The sequence below is a fragment of the Parastagonospora nodorum genome, assembly GCF_000146915.1.
Source record: "Parastagonospora nodorum SN15 chromosome Unknown scaffold_19, whole genome shotgun sequence".
Taxonomy (NCBI): Eukaryota; Fungi; Ascomycota; class Dothideomycetes; order Pleosporales; family Phaeosphaeriaceae; genus Parastagonospora; species Parastagonospora nodorum.
The window spans coordinates 730,596-753,837 of record NW_001884567.1 but is presented as its reverse complement, the minus strand read 5'-3'; the positions used below and the strand labels follow the sequence as shown (position 1 = coordinate 753,837).

The window sequence follows — 23,242 nt, the reverse complement described above, 5'->3', positions numbered from 1 at the left end:
CACTTCGACCTTCGCCTCGTGATTGATTTTGGGTGCAAAGCTCAATCTCCAACCCCGATTGATGTCCGAACCAGAAAATGTTGACACACTTGCCTGCATGCAGCATGACCGCGGAATTTTCCGCGAAAACGGCGAACAGCCTGGGATTTCATATTGTGATAGTCGCCACGTGCGAAGGCGGGCGGCGCGGGAATTAGTCTGTCACAGGATGGAGGTGGTGATTGGTGCGGATGCTGCTGCGAAGATTCCTGGCGCTAGGCGAGGGGTGGTGGGATCACGATGGTGATGTTGAGTACCCGAAGACTCACCGCTGGTACAGGGGAGAGGCGATCAAGCTTTGGCCTGATGTGTTCACGTTGAGGAAAGTGTACCTCGCATGCGCCCGGTAGCGCCTTGCATGTTTTCCAACCTTGACTCTGGCACTTTGCATCTCATCGCCAGGTCACCGCTTGCCGCCAAGCTGTGAAGCACACCCGATGAACTAATGCTGATCAGCCTTGTGAGTTCGTCTCGAGGTTGTCTTGGTCTGAACTTTGAACTACGTTCATTCACCGCATTGTATGCACGCATGTCACAGATCGACTGGTTATCTGCCCATTCCTCAAAGGTGCTTCATCTCAAACCTTCAGAGCTTCTCGCGCATAGCCGTCCGGAACATCTCCCAGTCCTGTAATGGCAAGTTCATATCGCTTTGCGAGTCTTGCTCTGGTTTATTACTCCAGGGCATGGTTCGAGACACTCTGACATTGCTCATGTTCATACATCATCATTGATCCGTGAAGAATTGAGGTGTTTCGCACAATCTTGTAATTATCTTTCCCAGCCGACACCCTGCCATCCTGCATACAACTTACTCTCTTCCAACACCATCGATTCTTTACTTTTCTGAAACTCATAGCGTTCTTCGTTTCATCGTGTTCTTTCAAATCTGTTCATCAATTCATTTTAAAGGCGTTAAAACTAGCATGCCTTTCTTACAACACCACAGCCCTGTCTTTTCTACATTGAATTCATTGTCCTCCCATGTCAGCTATAGCAATGCATTCAGCATTTGCTGTGATAACCGCGTAGACAGGCCTACCGGATGCTTGATTTGCGAACTTTCTTCGCCGTAAGTATAATGCTATATTTCACAGACGATGACAATCACTTTGACGTTCAGTTGTGCGGAGTGCATATGTCGTTTTGCAAGAATCCTCATTCCTCACTCTTATGTACACGTCTCTTTATCCAGATAAAAGGAAATCTTGTTTATAAGATTCAGCCTAAGTGTACACAAAATACAGTATTGCCGCAACGCTCACACAGCTCTAATTTCTCAACCTTGCACCAACTGCTTATGACAGCATTCTGCTCATGTCATTCCTGATTCTGTTGTAGTCGAGCAGACCCTCGATTTGTCCAACAGCTGAGATGGCAACGTCCCTGTCCCAAATCTTCTTCTTGGCAAATTCCATGACGTCCTTCTCAGTAATGGCACCGACAACGCGCTCAACCTCCTCGGGCGATAACCTGCGGCCGGTGGTGATGATCTGGCGACCAATGTCCTCGGCAACGGCGGTGGTGCCATCTAGGGCAAGCAAGATGGAGGCCTTCAATTGAGCCTTGGCGCGCTCAACTTCGGCAGAGCTGACGTTCATGGTGAGGCGGGTCCATTCGCGCAGAGTGAAGTGGACGAGGTCGTCAATGTTGGTAAGGTTGGAGGTGGTGAGGTAGATACCCCAGAGACTGAGCTATGTTAGCATACACTTTTGTTGCGCTTGATAGACTAGAACGTACCCGGTGTCAGAGTAACTGGTGGAGAAGCTCATGAAGCTGTTGGCCAGGTTGTTCTGTGAAACAAAGTTGCTGAGCTTGCTGCCGAGGTAGGCAGACTGGCCCATTGCGCGGTCCCAGTTGCCGACAATAGCCTGTGTGACCAGTGCGGTGAAGTAGTCGGGGTCGCTCCAGCTAACACCCTCAACGGCGATGGCAATGTTGGCAGTTGCCATGGTGTCGTCTCGTAGTCTGACCTCTGAGCCGACAAAGTCGGGGGTCTGCTTCTGCTCGGCAACGACGCTCTTGGCGGAGTAGTCGACAGCTTCTGAGGGCAGGTTGGCGAAGTGCTTCTCGGCGAGGTCGACCAGTTGCTCGTGGGGGATGCCACCGGCACCGACAAGAACCATGCGGTCGGCGGTGTAGTTGGTCTTGATGTAGTTTTCGAGGTCGGCGCGCTGGATGGTCTGGATGTTCTCCTTGGGTCCGAGGATGGTGCGTCCGAGGGGCTGACCCTGGAAAGCGGTTGCGTGCAGGTGGTCGAAAACAACCTCCTCGAGCTGCTTGTCCACCTCTTCCTGCTCGCGGAGAATGACATCACGCTCGCGCTCGATGGCCTGGGTCTCGAGCTTGGAGTTCTGGAGGATGTCGGAGAGAATGTCGACGGCTGCGGGGACGTCGTTGTTGAAAGCCTTGGCGTAGTAGACGGTGTTTTCGCGCTGTCAAAGCCATCAGTATGCAGGCCACGTGACTGTGATTGGGGCATGCCGCGGGTGCACGTACCGATGTGTAGGCGTTCAGGTGGCCGCCCATGTTCTCAATCTCGAGCTCCAATTGCTGCTGGGTGCGCTTCTGGGTTCCCTAGTCGGAGCATTAGCTTCCACTTGCATGCACAGCCACGGGCAATTGCGAACCTTTGAAGGCAAGGTGCTCGAGGAAATGCGCAGTTCCGTTGGTCTTGTCCGTCTCTGCGCGGCTGCCAGCATCGATCCACACACCGACCGTCGACGTCTGGGCCCACGGAGAGTGCTCGGTAGCGATCTGCGTCATGGGGTCAATTGCTGTGCTGCGAGCGCGGGCAGTGTCCAGCGTACCGTGAAGCCATTTTTCAGCGTGGTGGATTCCGTCTTCGCGCCGTACGAGACGGGTGTGGCCAGGCCTCGTGTCAAGGGCGACTGCTTCGAGGCCTTGACGGCGTTGATGGCGGCGCGGGAGCGGATGCCCTGCTGCAGGTTGAGTGCGAGCCGCCGGGAAGCCATTGCGTCTGCTCGCGGTGCAGGAAGGAATGGGGGATGGGGCGGAGATGGGGGTGGGATGAGGTACGTCGAGCTGGAGCTTGGCCGTGGTTGCAGGCGATCGAGTTCGAAGTTCGAAATCTGCCGTCACGTGACGTCGTTCCCGGTTCCGGCCGCGAGGGCTCACCAATGAGGGCCTGAGCGATCCTCAGCATCCAGATCCGAGGTTGACGACATTTGCTTGCAACTGCGAATTCCGGGGCGAGCTCGTCTGCGTCTCGACACCACCTCTGCGCTATTTGCTGCCCGCCGTCCGCCGTCCGCCGTCCGCCGTCCGCTCCATACTCGACACCTGCGCAATGGCTTCAATCATGCGCCCGAGCCTCTTGAGGCACGCCGTCCAGCTCCCCGCCGCCTCGCAGCGCTCGCTGTCGATTGTCACGAGCTCCAGCCTCAACCGCCCGCTCGCCCAGCAGCTGCGACCAGCCTTCCAGCGCTCTGCCATGCCCACGTCGACGCGCATTGCCGCCTTTCACGCCACGCAGCGGAACCAGATCCTGCCTCCGCTGCCCCAGAAGATCGAGGGCACCACCAACGACCCCACGCCGGTCCCGAACCCAGACTACTCCCACGGCAGCTACCACTGGAGTTTTGAGCGCATCATCTCTGCTGGCCTCGTTCCCCTGACCCTCGCACCCTTCGCTGCTGGATCGCTAAACCCCGTGACCGACTCCATCTTATGTGCGCTGTTGGTCGTCCACTCACACATTGGCTTCGAGTACGTATCCTGGTCACGCCTGCGTGCACGAGACCTCTAGACTAACAACGAAAAGATCGTGCATCATTGACTACTTCCCCAAGAAGCGCATTCCCAAGCTGCGCGCCGCCGCCCATTGGGCTCTTCGCATCAGCACCCTCCTCCTCGGTGTCGCTCTGTACTCATTCGAGACCAACGACGTGGGCATTACTGAGGCTGTATCAAGGGTATGGCATGCTTAGACGCCTCTCAGCTATGTACAACAAGTAATAAGACAATTTACCATCTGCTTTGACCTACCCACGCCGTGACAGATACTAGACAAACACAAGGTACCCATGTTGTAACTAACAAGCATTGACCAATATTTCCACAAGAGGCTATGTTCGACACCAACTCATATCCGCCAAGACTCTCGAAACATGACAAGCCTGGCACTGTTCTCACGTCTCACCAAAACACTATGGTGACGGGCAAACACGTGCTTCCGGATAAAGGTCCCACCCTGCAACCCTGCAACCCGACATGGGTCTATGGCAAGTATAGTACTCACGCATCATCTGGCGAGTCTTGTGCCACATAGAGACGTGGGCCAAATCTAACAATCATAACGACGTGCTGCTGATGAAACTACATATATCGCCCTGGGTGATCCGTACGACAGCGAGTACCAAATTTACGATATGGCCAGATACCGAGGAAGCAACGAAACCACAGCTGGACGCTCATCATAAAAGCTATAGAGAGAGACTTTCAGTGCAAACTGCTACCTGAATGGGAGGACGGAGGCATTCTTACTGTCGAACAGAGGACACTCGAACATCGACATAACCCGCCGACATCTTCAACCCTCGCAACTGGATAGAGACGCATTCCAGAGTCTGGCAAGAGCCGCGACCCCGAACACTCGCCATGTCCCTCGCAATGTGTGCATCCCTTCTTATCCTCTTGCTCACTACCTCGGTCCTCGCGCATTCACACGTCGACGAAATCTGGGCTCCCAACCCATCCACTCACTATCCAGGTTACAATCCCAACTACTACGATACCGTCCCCTACCCCAACAACACGCCGGGCTGGTACACTACCGGTCAAGGCGGTCGCCCCTTGTACCCCATCGACCTTAATACGTACTCCATCATCTGCAACAACAACTCTTCGCCTGCCAACATCAGCGCCTCTATCCCTGCGGGCGAGACAGTAAGGGTGAAGTGGTGGGGACCTGGACCGTGGCCGAACAATCACAAAGGCCCGGTCTTGGACTACATTGCGCCATGCAATGGGAGTTGTAGAGATGCTGATGCGCGGGAGCTCAAGTTTGTGAAGATTGCCGAAATGGGGTGGATAGATGACAGCATTCCGGAGGGGCTTTGGGCTGCAGACAAACTAAGAATGGACAATAGTAGTTGGAACATCAAGATCCCAAACGGATTGATGGCATCCGAGTACGTGCTCAGAACAGAAATAGTTGTGAGTGTTCTAGCACGAGGACATACGGGACGCACGGCTGACGAAATTACTAGGCTCTTCACCAAGCGCATCTTGCGAAAGGCAATGGGACCTATTCGCCTGTTGGGGCTGAATTTTATCCACAGTGCCTTAGTCTAAAGGTTACTGGAAATGGAACAAGGGCGGTGACAGGCGGTGTCGATGCTAGGGCCTTGTATACAGGAGCAGAGCTTGGGATTGCGTACAAAACGCTTCACGAATCGAATGAGCATCCGGACTACATCATTCCTGGACCACGCCCTTGGTGAAGTGCTGGAGCCGTTCAACCAAAATGAGGTTTGAACGCTATTTCCGCATCTTCGCATATGTTAATGTCAAGCCACTTCACATACATAATTTTCAGTATTCCTTTGCCCGTACACAGCGGCAAAGTATGAACTTGAGTCGATTCACGACCTACATTTTGAGCAGTGATTCCACAGGACCCGGTTGGTCAGTCGCTTCACGGACTCGAACCACGTATCTACTTCAGGCTTCGAGAGCAAATTCGGCAAGACCGCGTGTTGCTCGCTTAGATTTCCAACCTTGTTAAGCATATTCCAGAAACTGATTCAGTATATGTGCGCTTGTATGAGGATACTGCGGAAATCAGCGATCAAATGGTGCTAAAATGCCTTCTGGCTCGTCACTAATGGACTGCTGAGTAGGCTAAGCTATCATGGCATCTATTGTTGCAGGTGTGTATGTAGGTGTTCATCCTATATCGCACGTTATAGTAGTCCTCTATGGAAGTGGTACATATGTACACGAGAGTAGCTAACTGTAGTCGCCAACTACATGGTACTTTCCACAAGGCTACAGAAAGTGGCACTCCAAAAAATACAACCTAGCAGCTGTAGTAGCACAGTTATGTATATACTCATGAACAAAACTTGCTCTCATCACCGATGGATAATGATAGGTTGACGGCAAACTAATTAGTGCATATCTCAAGACATTGTTCGGGATACCTGACACCTGCTCGATCCAAGCACTTCCTATCTAACCTGCCTGGATACGGGCCTCCTATGTTGTGCACCAGCCTCAAGCGATCGAAAGACCAACCCAGAGCTTGACGGTTTGAACACCTCGAGGATCATGGCCGTGCTACGAGTACTTGCCAGGATCTGCAATCAGACAACCGTGGATGGACCATCGCGCCACCTACTGTGGTTAGACATATTGCGGAGATGGTCGACTCAAGCGAGCGGTCTCGTAGCTGGCTTGGGACACCTGGTTAAGAGCTGCAGGAGCTGTTTGACTCACAGGAGGCTTGGGGAGCTGAGTTGTGGTTCGTGGCGCAGCGCACTCTTCACATGTGATTAGCTGCGTCGGCTGTGGGACCCGCGAAGAAAAGGGCGCTAATAGAGAGGTTTGTCTTAGCGCTGACTCTCGTCTCGATATACCGATCAGTATCGTCTTTCGAAAGCATATTACTCTGCAGCACGTACGAGATAACATGCCCGCAGAAAATTGGCCTGATTGCTATTCTCCTGGGACTTGTTCATCATCCTTGATCATTGAACAAGGCATCACACGAGATTGGTGCGTGATGGAAGAGGGACACTAGATACAACCTCGATGCTATGTCATCGACGCTAATACAGCCTGGGGTAGATGATCAGCGGAAGCCACCTACCAAAACTGTCTACGGCCATCCACACCGGTCAAGGAACTACCAACCCGTCGCCCTTCTTACTCAGTAGCACAGCCCTTCGAAGAATGACTCCGTAAAAGTAATCCGACACGAATGTAGATGCGCCCTGATCTAAAACACGGCCCGGCCTCAGGCTCTTGGATCGTTCACACATCTTCCTCATACTTACTCATTTCTCGGAGTTCCTACAGGCATCTCTGTCCTGATTTCTAATCGTGAACGCCCTTTACACTTCGTACGTGACCATAGTAATAATGGACTCGCACCAGGGCGCGGCCGGATTCGCCTTTGACATGAACATGGATTTCAGCACCGTGTTCCCGAAGCCCAATGAGGGTGAAACCTCGAACGGCTTCTTCTTTGGTGACGAGGGCATCGACACGACCACAACCTTTGTGGACCCACTGGCAATGTTTCCTCAGCAGACACCCACATGTTATGACATCCAGCAAGGCCTTGTAAGTGCACCCTTCCTGGAGGTTGTCAACTACGAGGGGAAATGAACATTGCGGTGCCATCGAACCAATACTCTGGAGCTGCACACAGCTTAGCCAGGTTTTGAGTGCAACGGAAAGACCATGTGTACAGCTTCAGCTTGTTGGAAGGGCGGCCTGCTGTTGCGACCCCCGTCGCAGTTGATAACATGTAGTCGTGCAACTCTTGGCCCGCGACTGACTTGTTCATAGCCTTTGGATAGCACTTCAGGAAGTGCTTCAGTATGGGATGGGCAGCTTACACCAGATCTGCAGCATGGTCTTGTACGTGAACCAGTCTAGCTGACTTAGTACGGGCCGCTGACAACCTCACAGTGCTCTGATAACGCTTCGGGGAGTTCTTCAGCATGGCACAGCAGCTCTTTCGATTCGTTATATCAGCCCCAGACATCCTTCAGTCTTGGTAAGCGGCCATTACAGCTCGATGTTGAGGACTTGCCTCAAACCAAGCGTCACGAATCAATCTCCGATTTCACACTCTTCCCTACGCCTGCTGCGACATGGGCCCAAGACATGCAATCAACACCTGCAGCTTCTTCTATCGAGTTCGGTATTTCCGACGAAGCTGCTGACATGTGCGCAATGTGGTTCAACAAATATGCCATTCTGCCTAGTGATCGACATATCGATTCTTTGAGCCAGCTTACAGGCGAGCCTGCGGACGCTATTCGGCATTGGTTTGGCCGGCTCATGAAGCAAGGCATGAACACCAGCCAGGGGGATTCCGCCTATCGATCACAGACTTCGCTTCCCCAGTCGAACCAGTTTTGGGATGAGCACGCCACGAGTCTCGTTCAAGTACCACAGCTACCTTTCGATGAGAGCAACCAGGGATCCATCACAACAAACTCAGATGTGAGCCCTATGCAAGAGACTGCCAAAATCAGCCAATCATCCAATACTCTTCGTGGCGGCAGGAAGTCGCGCTGCGCGCCTACAGACGACCTTTCCCTTCTTAGCCGAGATCCGAGCAAAATATATCAGTGTACAAGAAAGTGTGGCAAGCGTTACGGCCGCAAGTGCGACTGGAAGAGAAATGAAGAGGAAGGCTACCCGTGCAAATCATGGGTATGCAACCTGTGTAAGAGCACCGGCACAGAAAACGTCAAACCGTGTTACAGAAAGTACCATTTCGCCCAACATTTTCGTAACATCCATCCGGGCATAAACTGCGAAGACTACCAAGAGGCAAGTGTCGTATGTTCTGAGACAGAATTTCCACGACGATGTGGGTTTTGCAGGCATCGTTTCGAATCGAGGCAAGACCGCATAGACCACATCGCAGACCATTTCAAGAAGGGCAAGTGTATGCTCGACTGGGATGATGGCGAAACCAATGACGGCTCTAATGACAACACCAACGATGATGACGATGATCGACCAAGCGACGACGACTCTGACAGCAGCAAGCCCCACCAACCACCGCCTCGTGTTCCTAGAGGTGGCTCCGACTCACAGTACTATGGTAGTGGCGGCCACAACGATGGCGGAAACGGTTCAGGATCTCAAGGCAGCTACTTCCAGTTCCAGCTTTCACGACTTAGTGAAAGCGAGGCTGGAAGTCAAGTGTATTACGCACAACAACCTATCATTAAACCAACGAGCGATCAGCGCATGCGCTGCAGATCAGAGCCACCACAACAGCGATCATCCTCAATTCACGAGCTCGATGCGACAGCGGAACACGACGCAGGTCCTTTGGCCCGAGATGCTGTCTCCAGATCCTTAACGTTTGCGAAGCAAGACCGCCCGGTGTCACTTTTCGATGGACCAAAGTCTACAAACGATGCCATTACTACCGGGGCAGGAACACTTGTGGTCCGGCAGGAATATCAGTCTTCGGACTCCATGCCAGTCGAGCCTAAGGTGCTCCAGCTCATCCCAATCAACTCACAATCATTCCTGAGCGTCAGATTCCTCGGATCGGGTGGCTTCAGTACGGTCGACGAAGTTGTACACCGCGGAACAAAACTACGCCTCGGTCGAAAGACGCTAAAGAATCGCGACCCAGCTGCTGTTGAGGAGCTGAGGAAAGAGGTCAACGTACTACAGAAGTTACGCCACCCTCACGTAATCCGCTTTCTTGGAGCCTATTCCCAGGGAGACAAGCTGTCCATACTACTCTCGCCGATTGCGGATACCACATTATCGCTATGGCTAGAGCGCTTCACACACGCAAAGCCTGGCAACTTCAGTCAAATCATCACAAAGATGTTTGGTTGTCTGGCTTCCTCAGTACGGTACCTTCACGAGCAGCGACCTGTCGTTAAGCACTTGGACATCAAGCCGCAGAACATCCTCATTGTTGAAGGTGACGGAGAATTCCCTCATGTGGTACTTTGCGACTTCGGCATCAGTACATCGGACGATATTTGCGAAGGCAGACCTCAGCCATTAACACGCCAGTACGTCGCACCCGAGGTGTTCGGGGGATTCCATCGAACGTCTCGTACATCAGCTGCCGATATTTGGAGTCTTGGCTGTGTATTCGCCGAGATGGCGTCCATACCGTTCGGCGAGAGCAACCCCAAGTGGACGAGTCTCCGCAGCGAGTTTAGTGGAAGAACCGGCAAGTACTACTGGCAAGACGTGTCAGGTCTCCAAAACAGGCTTGCATTAGTACTCGAGAACGCTACATCCGCACCAGAGAGGACTATTGCGTGCACACTCCAAGCGATGCTACAGCGTCAACCGGCTGAACGACCGAATGCTTCGTCACTGACCTTGGTATTTACCCCTGCACCTTGCTGTCTCAGCTGGCCAAACGACAAGGCAGCTTACCCTGGTCCTCAAGAAGAGCTGTCCATGGTAGAGATGCTAATCCACGAGGACGACAAAGATTGCCGCGACCAAGTGAATCAGTGTAGTGGCATTGCTACTACAGCTCGGCAACGATAAGCCCGGTGCTCAGGCCTGGCTTGAACAATGTTTGCACGGACACGGAGCCTGCAGTCACTCAGGGCTAAGTGGATCGAAGACCCTACCTACACGACTAGTAGACATCAGACCAGAGGAAGGAACGTCCTGCGTTCGCATTGTCGATAGCGCATCGATCAAATCACTGGCCGAGTCGGTGGACTATGTCGCGCTGAGCCATTTGTGGAACGAGTCGCATACAAGCCTGACAACTGCTGACCTGGAGGCTATGCAGTTGGGAATACCTCTCTCAACACTATCCGGTGCACTCAATACTGCGATCACTGCAGCACAAGACCTTGGATACCGGTACATATGGACCGACTCCCTATGTGTCATACAAGATGCAGAGGAAAGCAGGCGAGAAGAGTGTGCCAACATGGCATCCGTGTTCCGCAATGCGGCCCTGACGATCGTACTGGATGCCATCGAGAATGGGGTAGAAGAATTCAGGAAAGCACTTGCAGAGAGCGATTCCGGATTTGCATGGGATACTCGGGCGTGGGCATTACAAGAGCGGCTACTGAGTCACCGCTTCCTACATCTCGGCCAAGAACAGATGTACTGGGAGTGCAACTCGCTCAAGGCATCACAGACCTTCCCTCAAGGCTTGCCTCTCCTAGTATGGGAGAAGGCACATAGCAAACCCGAGACGCTCAAAGGCATACAGCCCGGCATGAAGGAGATGCCTTCTTACAACTCGCTCCTAGCTCCTGACGCAATCGCTGCCAGCACGGAAAATCGACTTCGCCCGGATGCAGCCACTGTCACGGATAAGAATAGCAGTTCGCTTCGAACGGAGCCTCTGCGCGACTTGCAATGGATCAGGAAAGAAGGCGACGGCATCGGAGACGGCACAGAAGCCGCCCAGACAATTCTACAGACCGACAACGCCGTTGCATCCTCAGCCACGAGTGGCAAGTCACCCATAACTAGCGACAAGCTAGGCAACTTCCCCGTCTTTACAACCTGCACATGCACAGACGGCGACAAGCGTCTCACCGTCGACGGAGGAACGCACAATTGCAACAGCAAGGCCTTGCTCGCGTCGAACGACGTTGATGGCAGGCGAGATATCAAGTCAAGTGGGCAGCTAGATAGGCATGGTAGTAGGAATGGGAGGTTGAGAGATGGGGATCCGAACGCGAAGGGAAGTGGAAAGGGGTTGGTTTGTGGTGATGCAAATGCAGCAAGCTAGGTGTAGTTGTTGATAGGCCTGTCGGCGCATCACGTACCGCCATGGAGAGAACGGTATGGGATTGACGGATTTACATAGCAATCAAGTTTTCATCGTTCATGTTCATTCGTGCTTCCTTCGTTACATTGTTCCTATCTAGTCTACTTCGTACCCACGCACAATCTACAGACAGGCCAACAACGCTCAACAAGCTTCATACCTTCTAGTTACTTCTGCAGTGATTCCCAAGCTGTACGCGGCAACAGAGTGATTCTTCCAGAGCAGTGGAATTTGCGAGTACCTCTAGGCTATACTGTGAGTAGAAGCTATTTGGGCAGTCCATCGTGTTTCATGGAACCACAGGTGGTCACTGTGCCACAATGGACATGAATATATCACAACCACAAGGAGCAGACTGAGGAGCCATTGTGCAGGAGCATAGCGCTTTTCTGTCGCTATTGATCTCGACGCCAGCACCTCGTACGCACTTTTGTTACTATTCATACAATTATGGTATCACGGCTTCCTAAGCCTTGACTTCTCCGTCCGCGAAAGCTCTTCCAATCTCCCTCGCAACACCAAGCCTCAGCACCCTAATTAGATCCCCACCATTTGCGCCTTTGTAGAATCCACGTCTCCAATCCCAACCGCGCTTGCTCTCGTCAACACCACCACCCTTGGTCAGCATAGCAGAACTTTCAGTGCTCTGTCCATCTGTCGAACCAAACTCAATTAGCGAGAACTGGCTGGAGGCAGTCGTCAGGTTGGATGTTGACTTCTGCAGATTGTGTTGTGAATCGTGTGCAGCTGACAATGTGGTTGACAGTACTTCTTCGCACTGCGTCCGTATCATGCTCGGTGCAGTTTCGAAGTCTTCAATTGCAGCTAGAAGATTATATAGGTGTCGAAGCGTGAAGGTGCGTTTCGGTTGGTTGACGAAGACCAGAGTTTCGCCAAGAAGTGGTAGGATGAGATCGACTGGAACCACGGTTTCAATCTCGGGGTCGTATAGGCCACCGCGGATACTTGATGCTGCGCTCGCAATTATGACACTGAGCGCACTTGCCGCGGCGCGTTTACGGGCCATGGGTCGGTGGGCTGGATATTCGCCTTCCTTCATGAGGACTTCTTCATCTCGGAGATCGTAGAATCTGCGGATCGTCGCGTAGCCGCTGAGGTGATTGGAGAGCATTGTTGCGGCTTCAGAGTCGATACTTGCAAGGTTGGTAAGGGTCTGCTTGGGAGATGTGATGAGTGAGTTGAGAGACTCGTCAAGTTCATGTGGAGGTGGGAAGGCGATGGATTTTATCAGGCAGTGGGCGACTAGGACTCGTAATACTTCCTGAACTTTGGGGGTGTTATGGGCGCGAGCGTAGTATAACAGGGTGTCGCCGTAATTTTGGGTGTTCGTTCGGAGATGGTCGGCATATTTCTGACATCGTTAACAAAAGAGCTTGCGGTTGTGTGAATGGATGACATACCTGGGCTATGGTCAAGGCATGTTGCGCTAGACCAAGCTCATGACAGAGTCGGGTGATCTTGTCAACACGAATGGACGATTCGAGCGGAAGCTCGTTGAGGATCTGCTGAATACGTCCACTGGCTGTTATGCTATCATCAAGTCGTCCTAATACCTGAACGGCGATTTCCCAGCCTTCCTTTGATGCTTGACCATGTTGGTCTTTGAGCTGTCCTTTTGTCGCTAACAGCTTGGCATATGCGACCAGGAAGTCATCCTTGCTCACACCTGTCCGTTGTTGCTCAGTGTAGCTCAATACCATTAGGTCGCTTTGGTCAAAATGGTCCATGATGCCGTCAGCGCGCAGGAACCACTCGCCAGCGCTTGCGAGCTCTGCGACCGCTGCAGCTACAGGAAGTGACCAACCACTCAGGATCTGTAGTATTCCCTCGATATTGTCATCCACTACGCAAGCAAGTCCTACTTCAAAGCGGTCTGTGACATTGACACTGAAGTCTTCGTCACTGTTCGCAATCACCATTGCCAATGAGGCAGACAAGCGCTGGCAATATGCTTTGACAGGTGTGATATCGACGGAGCGTACTCGCTGGGATCGCATGATTGAGCGGCGAGTGGCTGCAAGGCTGCCCTGATCTGCTTCTTCCTCTTCGCCGTTCCACCAAATCGTCAGCGTCAATACGGCCTCGATCCAGTCCGCCGCTATGTTTAGTATCTCTCCTTCATTGCCAGCCAGAAGCTTGTATAACCTCTGCAGGTTTTCATATATCGACCACGGTACCTTACTCTCGGCTTTGCGGCTGGCTACGCTGAGTCCAAAATTGGCTTGCGACTGTGAGATGCCGAAATGAGAGGCTGTGAACGACTGTGATACGGCATTTCGGCTGGCGCTATCTCCTTCTGCAAAGTCTTGCAGAGCCATGTACGCTTGCTGTACGCGTTGGCGAAAAATGGTCCAATCATGGCCCTTTACATCCCAATCTTCCGAGGCAAGCGCTGGACACTCGCGCAGCAGGTCAGTCGCTGCGCGTACTGCTTCATTCGCATGCCGAAGATGAGATCCGCTATAACCTGAATCTCCCAGACCGTCTTCTTGGGCTGTCGCAGCGAACTCAAGGTTGGCGCCCTGTAGCAACTGCAGACACTGCTGGAAATTGCCCCGGACAGCGGCAGCTTGCACGCCCTCCCAGTAAGATGGATGCCTCGAGTAGCCATGCGTTTCCTTCAGCACGAGTTGAACTTCGGACACATCTGGGTACGTGCCGTTTAGCCAATCTAGCAGTATCTTGGGGACCGGCTTGTATTGTCTCGAATCGGGTCGCGACGGCACGAGGGACAGCGCGGAAGTGCGCTGATTCTGAGCGGTCGGTGGCGGATGGTGGAGGGTCAGCAACAGACTTGCAAGCTTACTTGCAGCGCCCAGAGTGGTCGCGCCTCCAGACTGGCTGGACGACAAGCCTCCCTTTGACTTCCCTGCTGTCTGCCACAGCGACACCAGCTCCTTAGCGACCTGCCCCAATACCTCGGTCCGCCTGTCCGGCGTGTCGGAATCAAGCGACTCATGCACCTTCTCGACTAGGCGCTCCGTCTCGAGAATGACGTGGTCGGGTTCCTGCAAAGTGATGCGGCTGATGGGCGGCGTTAGACCTTTGGCAATGGCGAGGAAGTCGAAGTTGGTCTGCTTTGCGCCTGCCCGCACTATTGTCGGTTCTCGCTCTAGGTCGTTGGCGCTGGTTCTTGACATGGCCGATTGCGAGAGCCGGTTCTGTGTTCTCGCGCGTCGTTGGGCTGCCAGCTGCTCTGCCTCGTCCGAGTCGTAGTCTTCGTCATCCTCATATTCTTCCTCGTCCATGTCTTCGTCGTACTCGCCCTCTGCGTCATCGTCGGGCGGGGGCGAGCTGCTGGGTACCTGGAAGCCAGTGCTGAAGCCGCCGCCTGAGATGGTGCGCCCTCGTTGTGCTGCAGGCCTGCCTGAGTTGGACGTGCCAATTGCCCCTAGGCCAAAGCCCTCAAGCTGGCCATGCTTGGGCGGCGAGCTTGGGAAGGCGTTGCTGAAGCTGAAGTTGGTGCTCGGAGCAAAGGTAGGCTTGTTGCTTCCGAACAAGGGGCCCGCATTTGGAGGCGGGCCGGCGGGTGTCGACGAGGGCCCAAAGGACCTGTCGGGCGGTGGCCCTGCGGGCGTCGTCGATGGGTCGCCGCGATGCGAGTAGCGGGAGTTGGACTGCGACCTCGGCGGCGTGGACGAGTGCACGCCTGAGCGAAACATTGCTGCTGTGGTACTGCGCGGCTGCTAGCTGGCCGTCGGTGGGCTGGGTCGGGGCCAGAGCAAAGGAAAGGGCACTGCAATTTCCGGCTTCTATGTCCAAATGAGCGCGCAGTCCTTCATCAATGCCGTGGAACACCAGGAATGCGTTGGGGAATTGGGCAGGTGCCGTTGTTGTCGTGGGCGCAAGACATAAACTTCGCGACAGGTCGGGCGACGCGTAGGGAACCTTGGCGCGCATCCCATTGCCAGGAACAACTTTTGTCCGTCGGCGGCAGAGAGTCAGCAAGCAGCAAGCCCATGCACACCCCAGACCAGACATCCACCTGCAATCTATACTATATTGCACCGCCACGTGCTGCTGCCTCGCCATATCTGTCTAGCACCGCACTTGCAAGCCTCTTTGCATTCGTTTTTGCCCGTCTTTCAGCGCCCCGTTCCTGGATCGGCGAGGAATGCGCAGGCCAGCAGCGAATGGGGCGACAAAACCTGCTGGTAGTGCCTATCAGAGCCGACTCTAGTCCCCCGCCATGCCCTCTATAATGAATTCGATATCGCGTCGTCACCAGTTCCCCCCCGTCGCTTGCAGCAGCTTGCACAAGGGTGCGCTACTGCGTAATGGCGCCAGGGTTATTATTAAGGTACCCGTGCTGCTCGACTGGTCACTGGGACGGCGTCTTTGCCTTTGCGATTCATCAGCCTCGACCAGCTCAACCAGCTGACACCTCTGGCCCAAGTCCAAAACGGTGCATCCCGCTGCTACCGGCTCGGCCAGGTCAGGTCAGGTCAGGTCTTGCTGTACCCGCTGCTTCCGCACCGTCACTCGTCCTTTGCCGCTGGTGTCGTGCGAGCCATTGTACATCTATGTCCTTTGTCCCCAATGTCTAGTAGCCTTCCGGCTGTTCCACATCCTCTGCGCTCCTGAAGCCTGCTGCGCCCGCGCACACCCCCACAGTGACCGCCATGGCCTTCTGGTCCAAGACCAAAGAGAACTCCAAGGTCGGCTTTGACAAGGTCTACAACCTGGTCGACAAACTGGGTGCGCCTGTCAACCGCCTGTCCAACAAGATCGGCTCTGAAGCATTCTGGCCAACAACGCTCGACATCGAGTCCGACAAGGCTGCGCGTATCTTGAAGAGTTTCTGCAGTAAGTTGACCGCTCGCATTGTGCTGTCGTAGTCTCTGACTCTAGTGCAGAGGATGGATACTACCAAGAAGAAGACCGCCCGCCGGTCGAGGGCATTCCAAAGGGAAAACAGCGAGTACTCAAAAAGATCCCGACCACTGTAATCAAGAACGCAAAAGGCCTTTGCATATTCACGACTATGCGAACCGGCCTCTGGGTCAGCGGGTCAGGCGGCGCCGGCGTTCTCGTTGCCAGGAAACCAGATGGCACCTGGTCACCACCAAGCGGCATAATGATGCACACGGTTGGTGTTGGGTTTCTTGTAGGGGTCGACATCTACGACTGTGTCATCGTCATAAACTCGGACAAGGCGCTCGAAGCATTCCAGTCCATCCGGTGCACACTGGGTGGGGAGATCAGTGCAGTAGCTGGTCCTGCTGGAGTCGGTGGAATCCTCGACACCGAACTGCACAAACGCCAGTCGCCCCTATTTACGTACATCAAGTCGCGCGGCTTCTATGCGGGTCTACAGCTCGACGGTACCATCGTCATCGAACGGACAGACGAGAACGAGCGCTTCTATGGCGAGCGCATCGGGGTCAAAGACATCTTGGCCGGGAAGGTCCGCCACGCTCCGTACGAAGTCCGGAGATTGATGGAGACTCTCAAAGCTGCTCAAGGCGACACGGATGTGGACGAGTCTCTAATACCGGACGAAGCACCACCCGCGGATTACGAGGTCACAGCGCCAGACGACAAAGCTTTCGGTATCCCTGCGAAGGAAGACCCCGATCCGTTTGGCGTGCTAGCGCTACAGGACGCTGGTTTCGAAATCAAGGAAGCAGGCACGCACAAGAGGCCGACAAGTGAGCAATTCGAGTTCAAGCCAAGCCCGACAAGCCCAATATACGCGACATTCAGGAGAAGCATGGACAACCGATCGAGCATAGCTATGAGCAGAAGATCTAGCTGGCGCACTAGCACTATCAGCAGTGTGCTCGAACCACGCACACCGAGTATTATGATGGACACGAGCACACAGACCGACGATCTGCCCCCACCACCCAAGAAAATGCCACCCACGCTGCCACCGAGACAGAGCATAGCTCGCCTACCGACGCCTCCGATAATCGAGACCCTGCAGCCAAAGGTGGAAGTGACTGAACCGCCAGCAGAGAAGACTGAAGCGGAGAAGATTCTGGAAAGGGCGATAGCCGAGTCGCAAGGATTGAACACAACCGACCCGAAGGCATCTAACGAGGTCGGCTCGGACGACGATGACGAGGGAGACGAGGATGAGGAGGAAGAAGAGCCTGTTATTATTCATGAAGTCCACCAGGCTGCTGCACCTCAAGTCGTTACCCGTGCCCGCGTCGTGCAGGTCGCGAAGCCGATGCCCCCGCAGCTTCCTATTAGAAGTCCACACCGTCCCAATCGAATTTCTACCGCCTCAGAAGCTTCGAGCGAGCGTGCGCACGATGCTACCAACGGGCAATCGCTTGCTGCCGAGAAGCAAAGCCCCATCTCTACCCCGTCTCTCAGACACGGTGACTCGACATCTTCCTTGTCATCTGTCGAAGGCGCCAACCTTGACCACGTTGAAGATAAGCTCTCGAACGAAGCATCACCCGAGGCCGAGAAGAGGGTGGAGAAGAAAGATTACCTGCAATCTTCCCCACCTTCTCCTCTTAAGACTGTCCCAGGCAGTTTCGAGTGAACTTGACGGCCGGCTAAGTCCTACTGACTTGACGACCAATTTCCCGAGGTTTGTCACTTACGAATCACGACTGCTATAAACATTTAAACATTTGCGCATGGCTTACGCCTTCTTTGACGTTCGATTCCCCATTATGCATCATCAAATTCTTGCGCTGTCAGGACGACAGCTTGCGTAGTATTAGTAAAAGTAGTATCTTTAAATATGTAAAGTAAATGCACCACGGGTCTCAAATCCCATCATGCATGCGAAATACGTGAGTATTGATTTGCTTACAGCCTCTTTGCTGACTTGACGGAACGGCGTCTGTTCTCGGCGAGACATGTAAGAATAACCCATGTGGCATTTCAAAGTTTCTATCACAACCCAGAAGAAGACAAGCGCTTGTTGAATCGCTCCATGAGACTTGCGAATGCGCAATAGCGCAGTCCTGAGGTCGCACTTGGGGGGGACGTGCCATCCCTGCAGAAATTTTGGGATCTCCAACTTTGTGAAAGTCCCACCCAACCTTACACACATGTTCCAAACCCGCCTCCGCCCAACGAGCGTCCCGTAATTAGCCAGTCGCTTACCCAGCCTGAAATCGCACCTGCGGCTAGGTCATATTACCTGAGCGTATTCCAATCCTCACGCGCCATGGCTCCCGAAAAGGCCACCAAGACCAAGGCTACAAAGCATGTCCCGAAGACTGTCGCAGACTTCACGGTTCTCGAACTCGTGCTTCCCACCTCGTTCAGCCTACCCGAGCAATGCAAGGATGCGAGACATTACATCTACGTTAAACCACATGCGCCAAGCGTACCAACTGCGACCGATGGACGAAGTCTATTCATCGCGAATGTACCGATCGATGCGACAGAAAGCAATATGCGGGCGCTGTTTGCCGAGCAGCTTGGTGGCTCAATGGTCGAGCGCGTGGAGTTTGATGCACCCATACCAGCACAACCGATGCACAAGCGGTGGAAGACAGACAAGCCTGGAAACGAAGACGGAGAGAAGCGGGGAAAGAAGAGGAAGCGCAATGAGGAGGCTCTTGTCGCCGAAGGCGTGGTGGAAGACGCAGAGAGTGCGTTGCCTTCAATATGGCCGGGCGAGTTACGACGAAGCGGCAGTGGAGCAGTCGTTATCTTCGTCGACAAGATGAGTGCCAGGGGCGCCATGAAGGAGATATACAAGGCTGTCAAGGATAGTAAGAGCATACGTTGGAAGAGCGGTAATGCAGCTCTGGGCGTTGAACGTATGTTTAGACACCAAATGCGCCGTCTTGCTCAAAACTAACGCAAACACCAGGATACCGCAGACACAACATACTTACCTACCCGACTCCCACATCCCTCCAAAACTCTCTCAACGCTTACCTCTCGCAATTTAACACCCTCGAGACTCTACGCAACAAACATCGAAAGACGGCACGCTCTGTGCCCGACGAAGAGGGCTTCGTCACCGTCACACGCGGCGGTCGCGCAGGGCCCGCACGCATCGAGGATGCAGAAAAGAAGAAGGAAGAGCTCGAGGCCAGGAAGAAGAAGAACGCGGTCAAAGACGATTTCTACCGATTCCAGAATCGCGAGAAGAGGAAGGAAGTGGAAATGGGCCTGAGGAGACGATTTGAGGAGGATAGGAAGAGGGTCGAGAGAATGAGAGAGGGGAGGGGTAGGGTGAGGCCGGAAACATGAGGGCCAGGGCGCGTGTAAAGGAGAAATATCTGTCAGATGGGTCACCAACCTCGAAACGATGCGATGAAATCCCACTTGAATTAGAGGGCATGAAGGCCTTTGAGACCTTGTTCAAACTTGCCACTAGTAAAGGTAGAGCACAAGAGATCATCAGTGAACATCCAGCCGGACACGATGTGAATCCTGAGGAGATCTCAGCAAGAGAACGCCCATGCTACTATTATATCGCCCAAAGAAGAATGATAACCTGGGAAAGGTGGTGTGCCTTGGCCTTGTCCTAGAAAGACTCAGTGCGCTTCATGCTGGGGGGTTAATTAGGTAGTGGCGGAGAGGACTACCACATTACTCACAGAAGTTGTTTGTCTATTCGGGAAGATTTGCGCAAACGTTCGGTCTGGTTGATGCTACACCCGTCGTGCCTTCCTTCCAAAGCACCCGCACGTGCTCACGCACTTAGCGTGGCTCAACATCGCTCTTTCTTCCAAATCTCACTCTTGCAACCTTCTCTTCCGCTTCCTCACCTTTTCTTCTGCTCGACTATTCTGCACTCTTAGATCTTCCCTCTTCTCTCGGGTCATATTGTATTATCAGTGCACCTCTCTGCGACAGCTCTTTCCACCCAATTCTCGATCATGGCACCTTCCTCAGTTGCGAGCGACGACTCGGGTGATGTATATGCTACCTCATTTCCTGTCACGAACTTGAATTGACGAACCGCAACAGGACAGCTTCATTGTCGACATCGATGCGATCCAAGCACATGGCATCGGTGCTGTTGACATTGCGAAGCTGAAAGCCAACGGCTACTACACGATTGCTTCAGTGCATTCGGCCACTCGTCGTAACCTGCTCAAGATTAAAGGCTTCAGTGAGATCAAGGTGGACAAGGTCAAGGACGCGATTACCAAGTGCCAGGTGACCATTTCCCTCGCCTTACACTCTGGTCAACACTGACGAAACCTTCAGCCTGCAGGAGGCGGCTTTCAGACCGCACATGAACTCGGCCAGCAGCGCAAGCGTGTGCTCAAGATTTCGACTGGAAGCAAACAACTCGACACCATCCTGGGAGGGTGGGTGCATGCTTCATTGCGCCTCAAGATTATGATTGCTTACACTTTGAAGTGGCTTCCAGACTATGAGCATCAGCGAGGTCTTCGGCGAGTTCCGTTGTGGAAAGACGCAGATGTCCCATACTATGTCAGTCATCGCGCAGCTACCAAAAGATATGGGCGGAGCTGAGGGCAAGGTGGCCTATATTGGTATGTGGCGCTCATCGTCCCACGACTGTTCTAACCTTGCTTCGCAGATACGGAAGGTACCTTCAGACCGGAGAGAATCGCTCAGATCGCTGAGCGATTTGGTGTCGATCCAGAGACCAGTGAGTGCTTTTTATATCAATACTATCTCGTCTCCTTACAACGTATAGCGCAAGACAACATCACATACGCTCGTGCCGTCAACTCTGAGCACCAAATGGAGCTCCTGAACAAGGTTGCCGAGTTCTTTGTCGGCAACGAGTACCGCCTCCTTATTATCGACAGCATCATGGCGCTCTTTCGAGTCGATTACACGGGCCGTGGCGAGCTGAATGAGCGCCAGCAGAAGCTCAATCAGTTCCTGTCGAAGTTGACCCACGTCGCTGAAGGTCGGTAGAGTCAGATCCACGGCATACGGCCATTACTAATACCACACAGAGTTCAATGTTGCCGTCCTCTTGACCAACCAGGTGCAGAGCGATCCGGGAGCAAGCGCTCTTTTCGCTGGTGCAGACGGTCGCAAGCCTGTCGGGGGTCACATCCTCGCTCACGCGTCAGCTACCCGCATCTTGCTTCGCAAGGGCCGTGGCGAGGAGCGTGTGGCAAAGATCCAGGACTCTCCAGGTATGTGGGCACCATGGCTTCGAAGTACCCATGCTTACCATGTTACAGATATGCCAGAGAAGGAGGCGACGTATATCATTACCAACGGTGGTATCAATGATCCCGAGAAGGTCTGAATCTGGATGACGGAAATTTATATCGTAACACGACGGGGATCGATTTACGAGAGCATGTGGTGTGCACTTATCAACGTTATATGACGAATTTTGTTGTTTCGCCGGGAGACTGGATGATATAGAGTCGAAGCTGATGTTGTAATGTTAATAGCTAAAGCTCTCCATCAACACGGCGCCTTCCCAATGACGAGTGAGAAGCCGCCCGTGCTAGCTCCGAGAGTTCATACCACTTACAGAGTGGTGACTTCGTTAAGTTGCACATTTGAGTACTTTCCCCATTGGCTGGTCGCTGCAGCCAAGCCGAACCCTTCGACGTCGACAAACGCGCTGCCGAGGTCCTGCTTCTCCGCACTGCGCTCAGTACGCTGCTGCACAGCCATGTAGGCTATTTAGGCCCAGCTTCATATGTGAAGTCTGGAAACAGCTTTTAATCGATACGTTATTGACCGCTCACTACTAATCGCTTACTTACCCTTTGCGCCATCGTTCGAGCAGCCCATCATGCCTTCTCGCGGCCACCAGTCTCCCTGCCACAAGCCCGACATCACCCTTCCCTCCTCGTACAACGACCTTAAATTCACGCAAATCCAGACGCGACACCATGAAAAAGAGCCTTCTGTCATTATCCTCACACTCTACCGCCCCAAGAACTACAATGCCTTCACAGACACAATGCGCGAGGAGATTGAAGCCGCATATGCCATGTTCGACGTGGACGAGCGCGTAAAGTGCATCGTAGTCACAGGTACCGGGCGCATTTTCTGCGCTGGAGCGGATCTAGATGCTGGATTTGGGCAGGGGACGTTTGGTGAGGATGCGGAGAGGGTGCAGGATCATCGCGATGGGTATGTTATGCGGTAAACTATATGGATAGCCATGCTGATAAAAGGTGATAGCGGGGGCCGAGTAACACTCTCGATATTCCACTGTCGCAAGCCTACCATCGGCGCCTTGCAGGGTAGTGCTGTTGGAATCGGCATCACAATGACGCTGCCCATGAACATCCGTATCGCGTACAAGGATGCGAAGATTGGCTTTGTGTTCTCGCGCCGCGGCCTCATCATGGAAGCGTGTTCGTCCTTCTTCCTTCCACGACTTGTCGGACACAGTCGTGCGATGAAGGCCGTTACAACAGGTGCGACATACCTGGCGAGCGACAAGGTCTGGGACGGCCTGTTCAGCGAGCTAGTGGACAAGCCTGAAGATGTGCTTCCGAAGGCACTCGAGGTTGCTGAGGATGTGGTCAAGAACACAAGCAGTGTATCGACATATCTCATGAAGGAGCTCATGTACAGAGATGCGGGGAATCCGGAGGCACAGCATTTGCTAGACAGCAGGGTCATCTATGAGCTCTTTGGATCGCCGTAAGTGGTCGAAGCCCCGAATGATTGCAAGCGCTAACAACGTGTAGTGATAACACCGAGGGAGTGCAGTCGTTCTTACAGAAAAGGCCAGCGAAGTTCACAGGGACGCTGGACAACACCAAGGTGTCTGGATACCCATGGTGG

At 53.5% G+C, this 23,242-nt stretch overlaps 10 protein-coding genes across 10 annotated transcripts; 7 read left to right on the top strand and 3 right to left on the bottom strand.

The window, feature by feature from the left end:
- Positions 1-1,228: 1,228 nt before the first annotated feature.
- Positions 1,229-3,014, bottom strand: SNOG_11621 (hypothetical protein; the record flags this gene model as incomplete). The annotated part of the gene is made up of 4 exons (XM_001801808.1): positions 1,229-1,728; positions 1,780-2,422; positions 2,670-2,796; positions 2,850-3,014. The coding sequence occupies 4 exons, from the start codon at positions 3,012-3,014 to the stop codon at positions 1,338-1,340; spliced, it is 1,326 nt and encodes a 441-aa protein (XP_001801860.1). The 3' UTR covers positions 1,229-1,337.
- A 335-nt stretch (positions 3,015-3,349) lies between these two features.
- SNOG_11620 (hypothetical protein) lies at positions 3,350-3,989 on the top strand (the record flags this gene model as incomplete). Its single annotated transcript, XM_001801807.1, has 2 exons — positions 3,350-3,768; positions 3,824-3,989. The coding sequence occupies 2 exons, from the start codon at positions 3,350-3,352 to the stop codon at positions 3,987-3,989; spliced, it is 585 nt and encodes a 194-aa protein (XP_001801859.1).
- Positions 3,990-4,659: 670 nt separating this feature from the next.
- SNOG_11619 (hypothetical protein) lies at positions 4,660-5,504 on the top strand (the record flags this gene model as incomplete). Its single annotated transcript, XM_001801806.1, has 2 exons — positions 4,660-5,217; positions 5,271-5,504. The coding sequence occupies 2 exons, from the start codon at positions 4,660-4,662 to the stop codon at positions 5,502-5,504; spliced, it is 792 nt and encodes a 263-aa protein (XP_001801858.1).
- A 1,642-nt stretch (positions 5,505-7,146) lies between these two features.
- On the top strand, positions 7,147-11,500 carry SNOG_11618 (hypothetical protein; the record flags this gene model as incomplete). The annotated part of the gene is made up of 5 exons (XM_001801805.1): positions 7,147-7,350; positions 7,807-8,467; positions 8,660-10,239; positions 10,271-10,313; positions 10,386-11,500. 5 exons carry the CDS (start codon positions 7,147-7,149, stop codon positions 11,498-11,500), a joined length of 3,603 nt encoding a protein of 1,200 aa, XP_001801857.1.
- A 505-nt stretch (positions 11,501-12,005) lies between these two features.
- On the bottom strand, positions 12,006-15,222 carry SNOG_11617 (hypothetical protein; the record flags this gene model as incomplete). The annotated part of the gene is made up of 2 exons (XM_001801804.1): positions 12,006-12,713; positions 12,961-15,222. 2 exons carry the CDS (start codon positions 15,220-15,222, stop codon positions 12,006-12,008), a joined length of 2,970 nt encoding a protein of 989 aa, XP_001801856.1.
- Positions 15,223-16,182: 960 nt separating this feature from the next.
- On the top strand, positions 16,183-18,062 carry SNOG_11616 (hypothetical protein; the record flags this gene model as incomplete). The annotated part of the gene is made up of 2 exons (XM_001801803.1): positions 16,183-16,366; positions 16,399-18,062. 2 exons carry the CDS (start codon positions 16,183-16,185, stop codon positions 18,060-18,062), a joined length of 1,848 nt encoding a protein of 615 aa, XP_001801855.1.
- Positions 18,063-18,698: 636 nt separating this feature from the next.
- On the top strand, positions 18,699-20,019 carry SNOG_11615 (hypothetical protein; the record flags this gene model as incomplete). The annotated part of the gene is made up of 3 exons (XM_001801802.1): positions 18,699-19,303; positions 19,363-19,690; positions 19,720-20,019. The coding sequence occupies 3 exons, from the start codon at positions 18,699-18,701 to the stop codon at positions 20,017-20,019; spliced, it is 1,233 nt and encodes a 410-aa protein (XP_001801854.1).
- Positions 20,020-20,370: 351 nt separating this feature from the next.
- Positions 20,371-21,734, top strand: SNOG_11614 (hypothetical protein; the record flags this gene model as incomplete). The annotated part of the gene is given in 8 exon segments (XM_001801801.1): positions 20,371-20,409; positions 20,462-20,681; positions 20,712-20,935; positions 20,952-20,997; positions 21,045-21,116; positions 21,165-21,383; positions 21,433-21,622; positions 21,667-21,734. 8 exon segments carry the CDS (start codon positions 20,371-20,373, stop codon positions 21,716-21,718), a joined length of 1,062 nt encoding a protein of 353 aa, XP_001801853.1. The 3' UTR covers positions 21,719-21,734.
- Positions 21,735-21,964: 230 nt separating this feature from the next.
- On the bottom strand, positions 21,965-22,234 carry SNOG_11613 (hypothetical protein; the record flags this gene model as incomplete). Its single annotated transcript, XM_001801800.1, has 2 exons — positions 21,965-22,119; positions 22,207-22,234. The coding sequence occupies 2 exons, from the start codon at positions 22,232-22,234 to the stop codon at positions 21,965-21,967; spliced, it is 183 nt and encodes a 60-aa protein (XP_001801852.1).
- Position 22,235: 1 nt separating this feature from the next.
- On the top strand, positions 22,236-23,102 carry SNOG_11612 (hypothetical protein; the record flags this gene model as incomplete). Its single annotated transcript, XM_001801799.1, has 2 exons — positions 22,236-22,579; positions 22,631-23,102. The coding sequence occupies 2 exons, from the start codon at positions 22,236-22,238 to the stop codon at positions 23,100-23,102; spliced, it is 816 nt and encodes a 271-aa protein (XP_001801851.1).
- Positions 23,103-23,242: the final 140 nt, after the last annotated feature.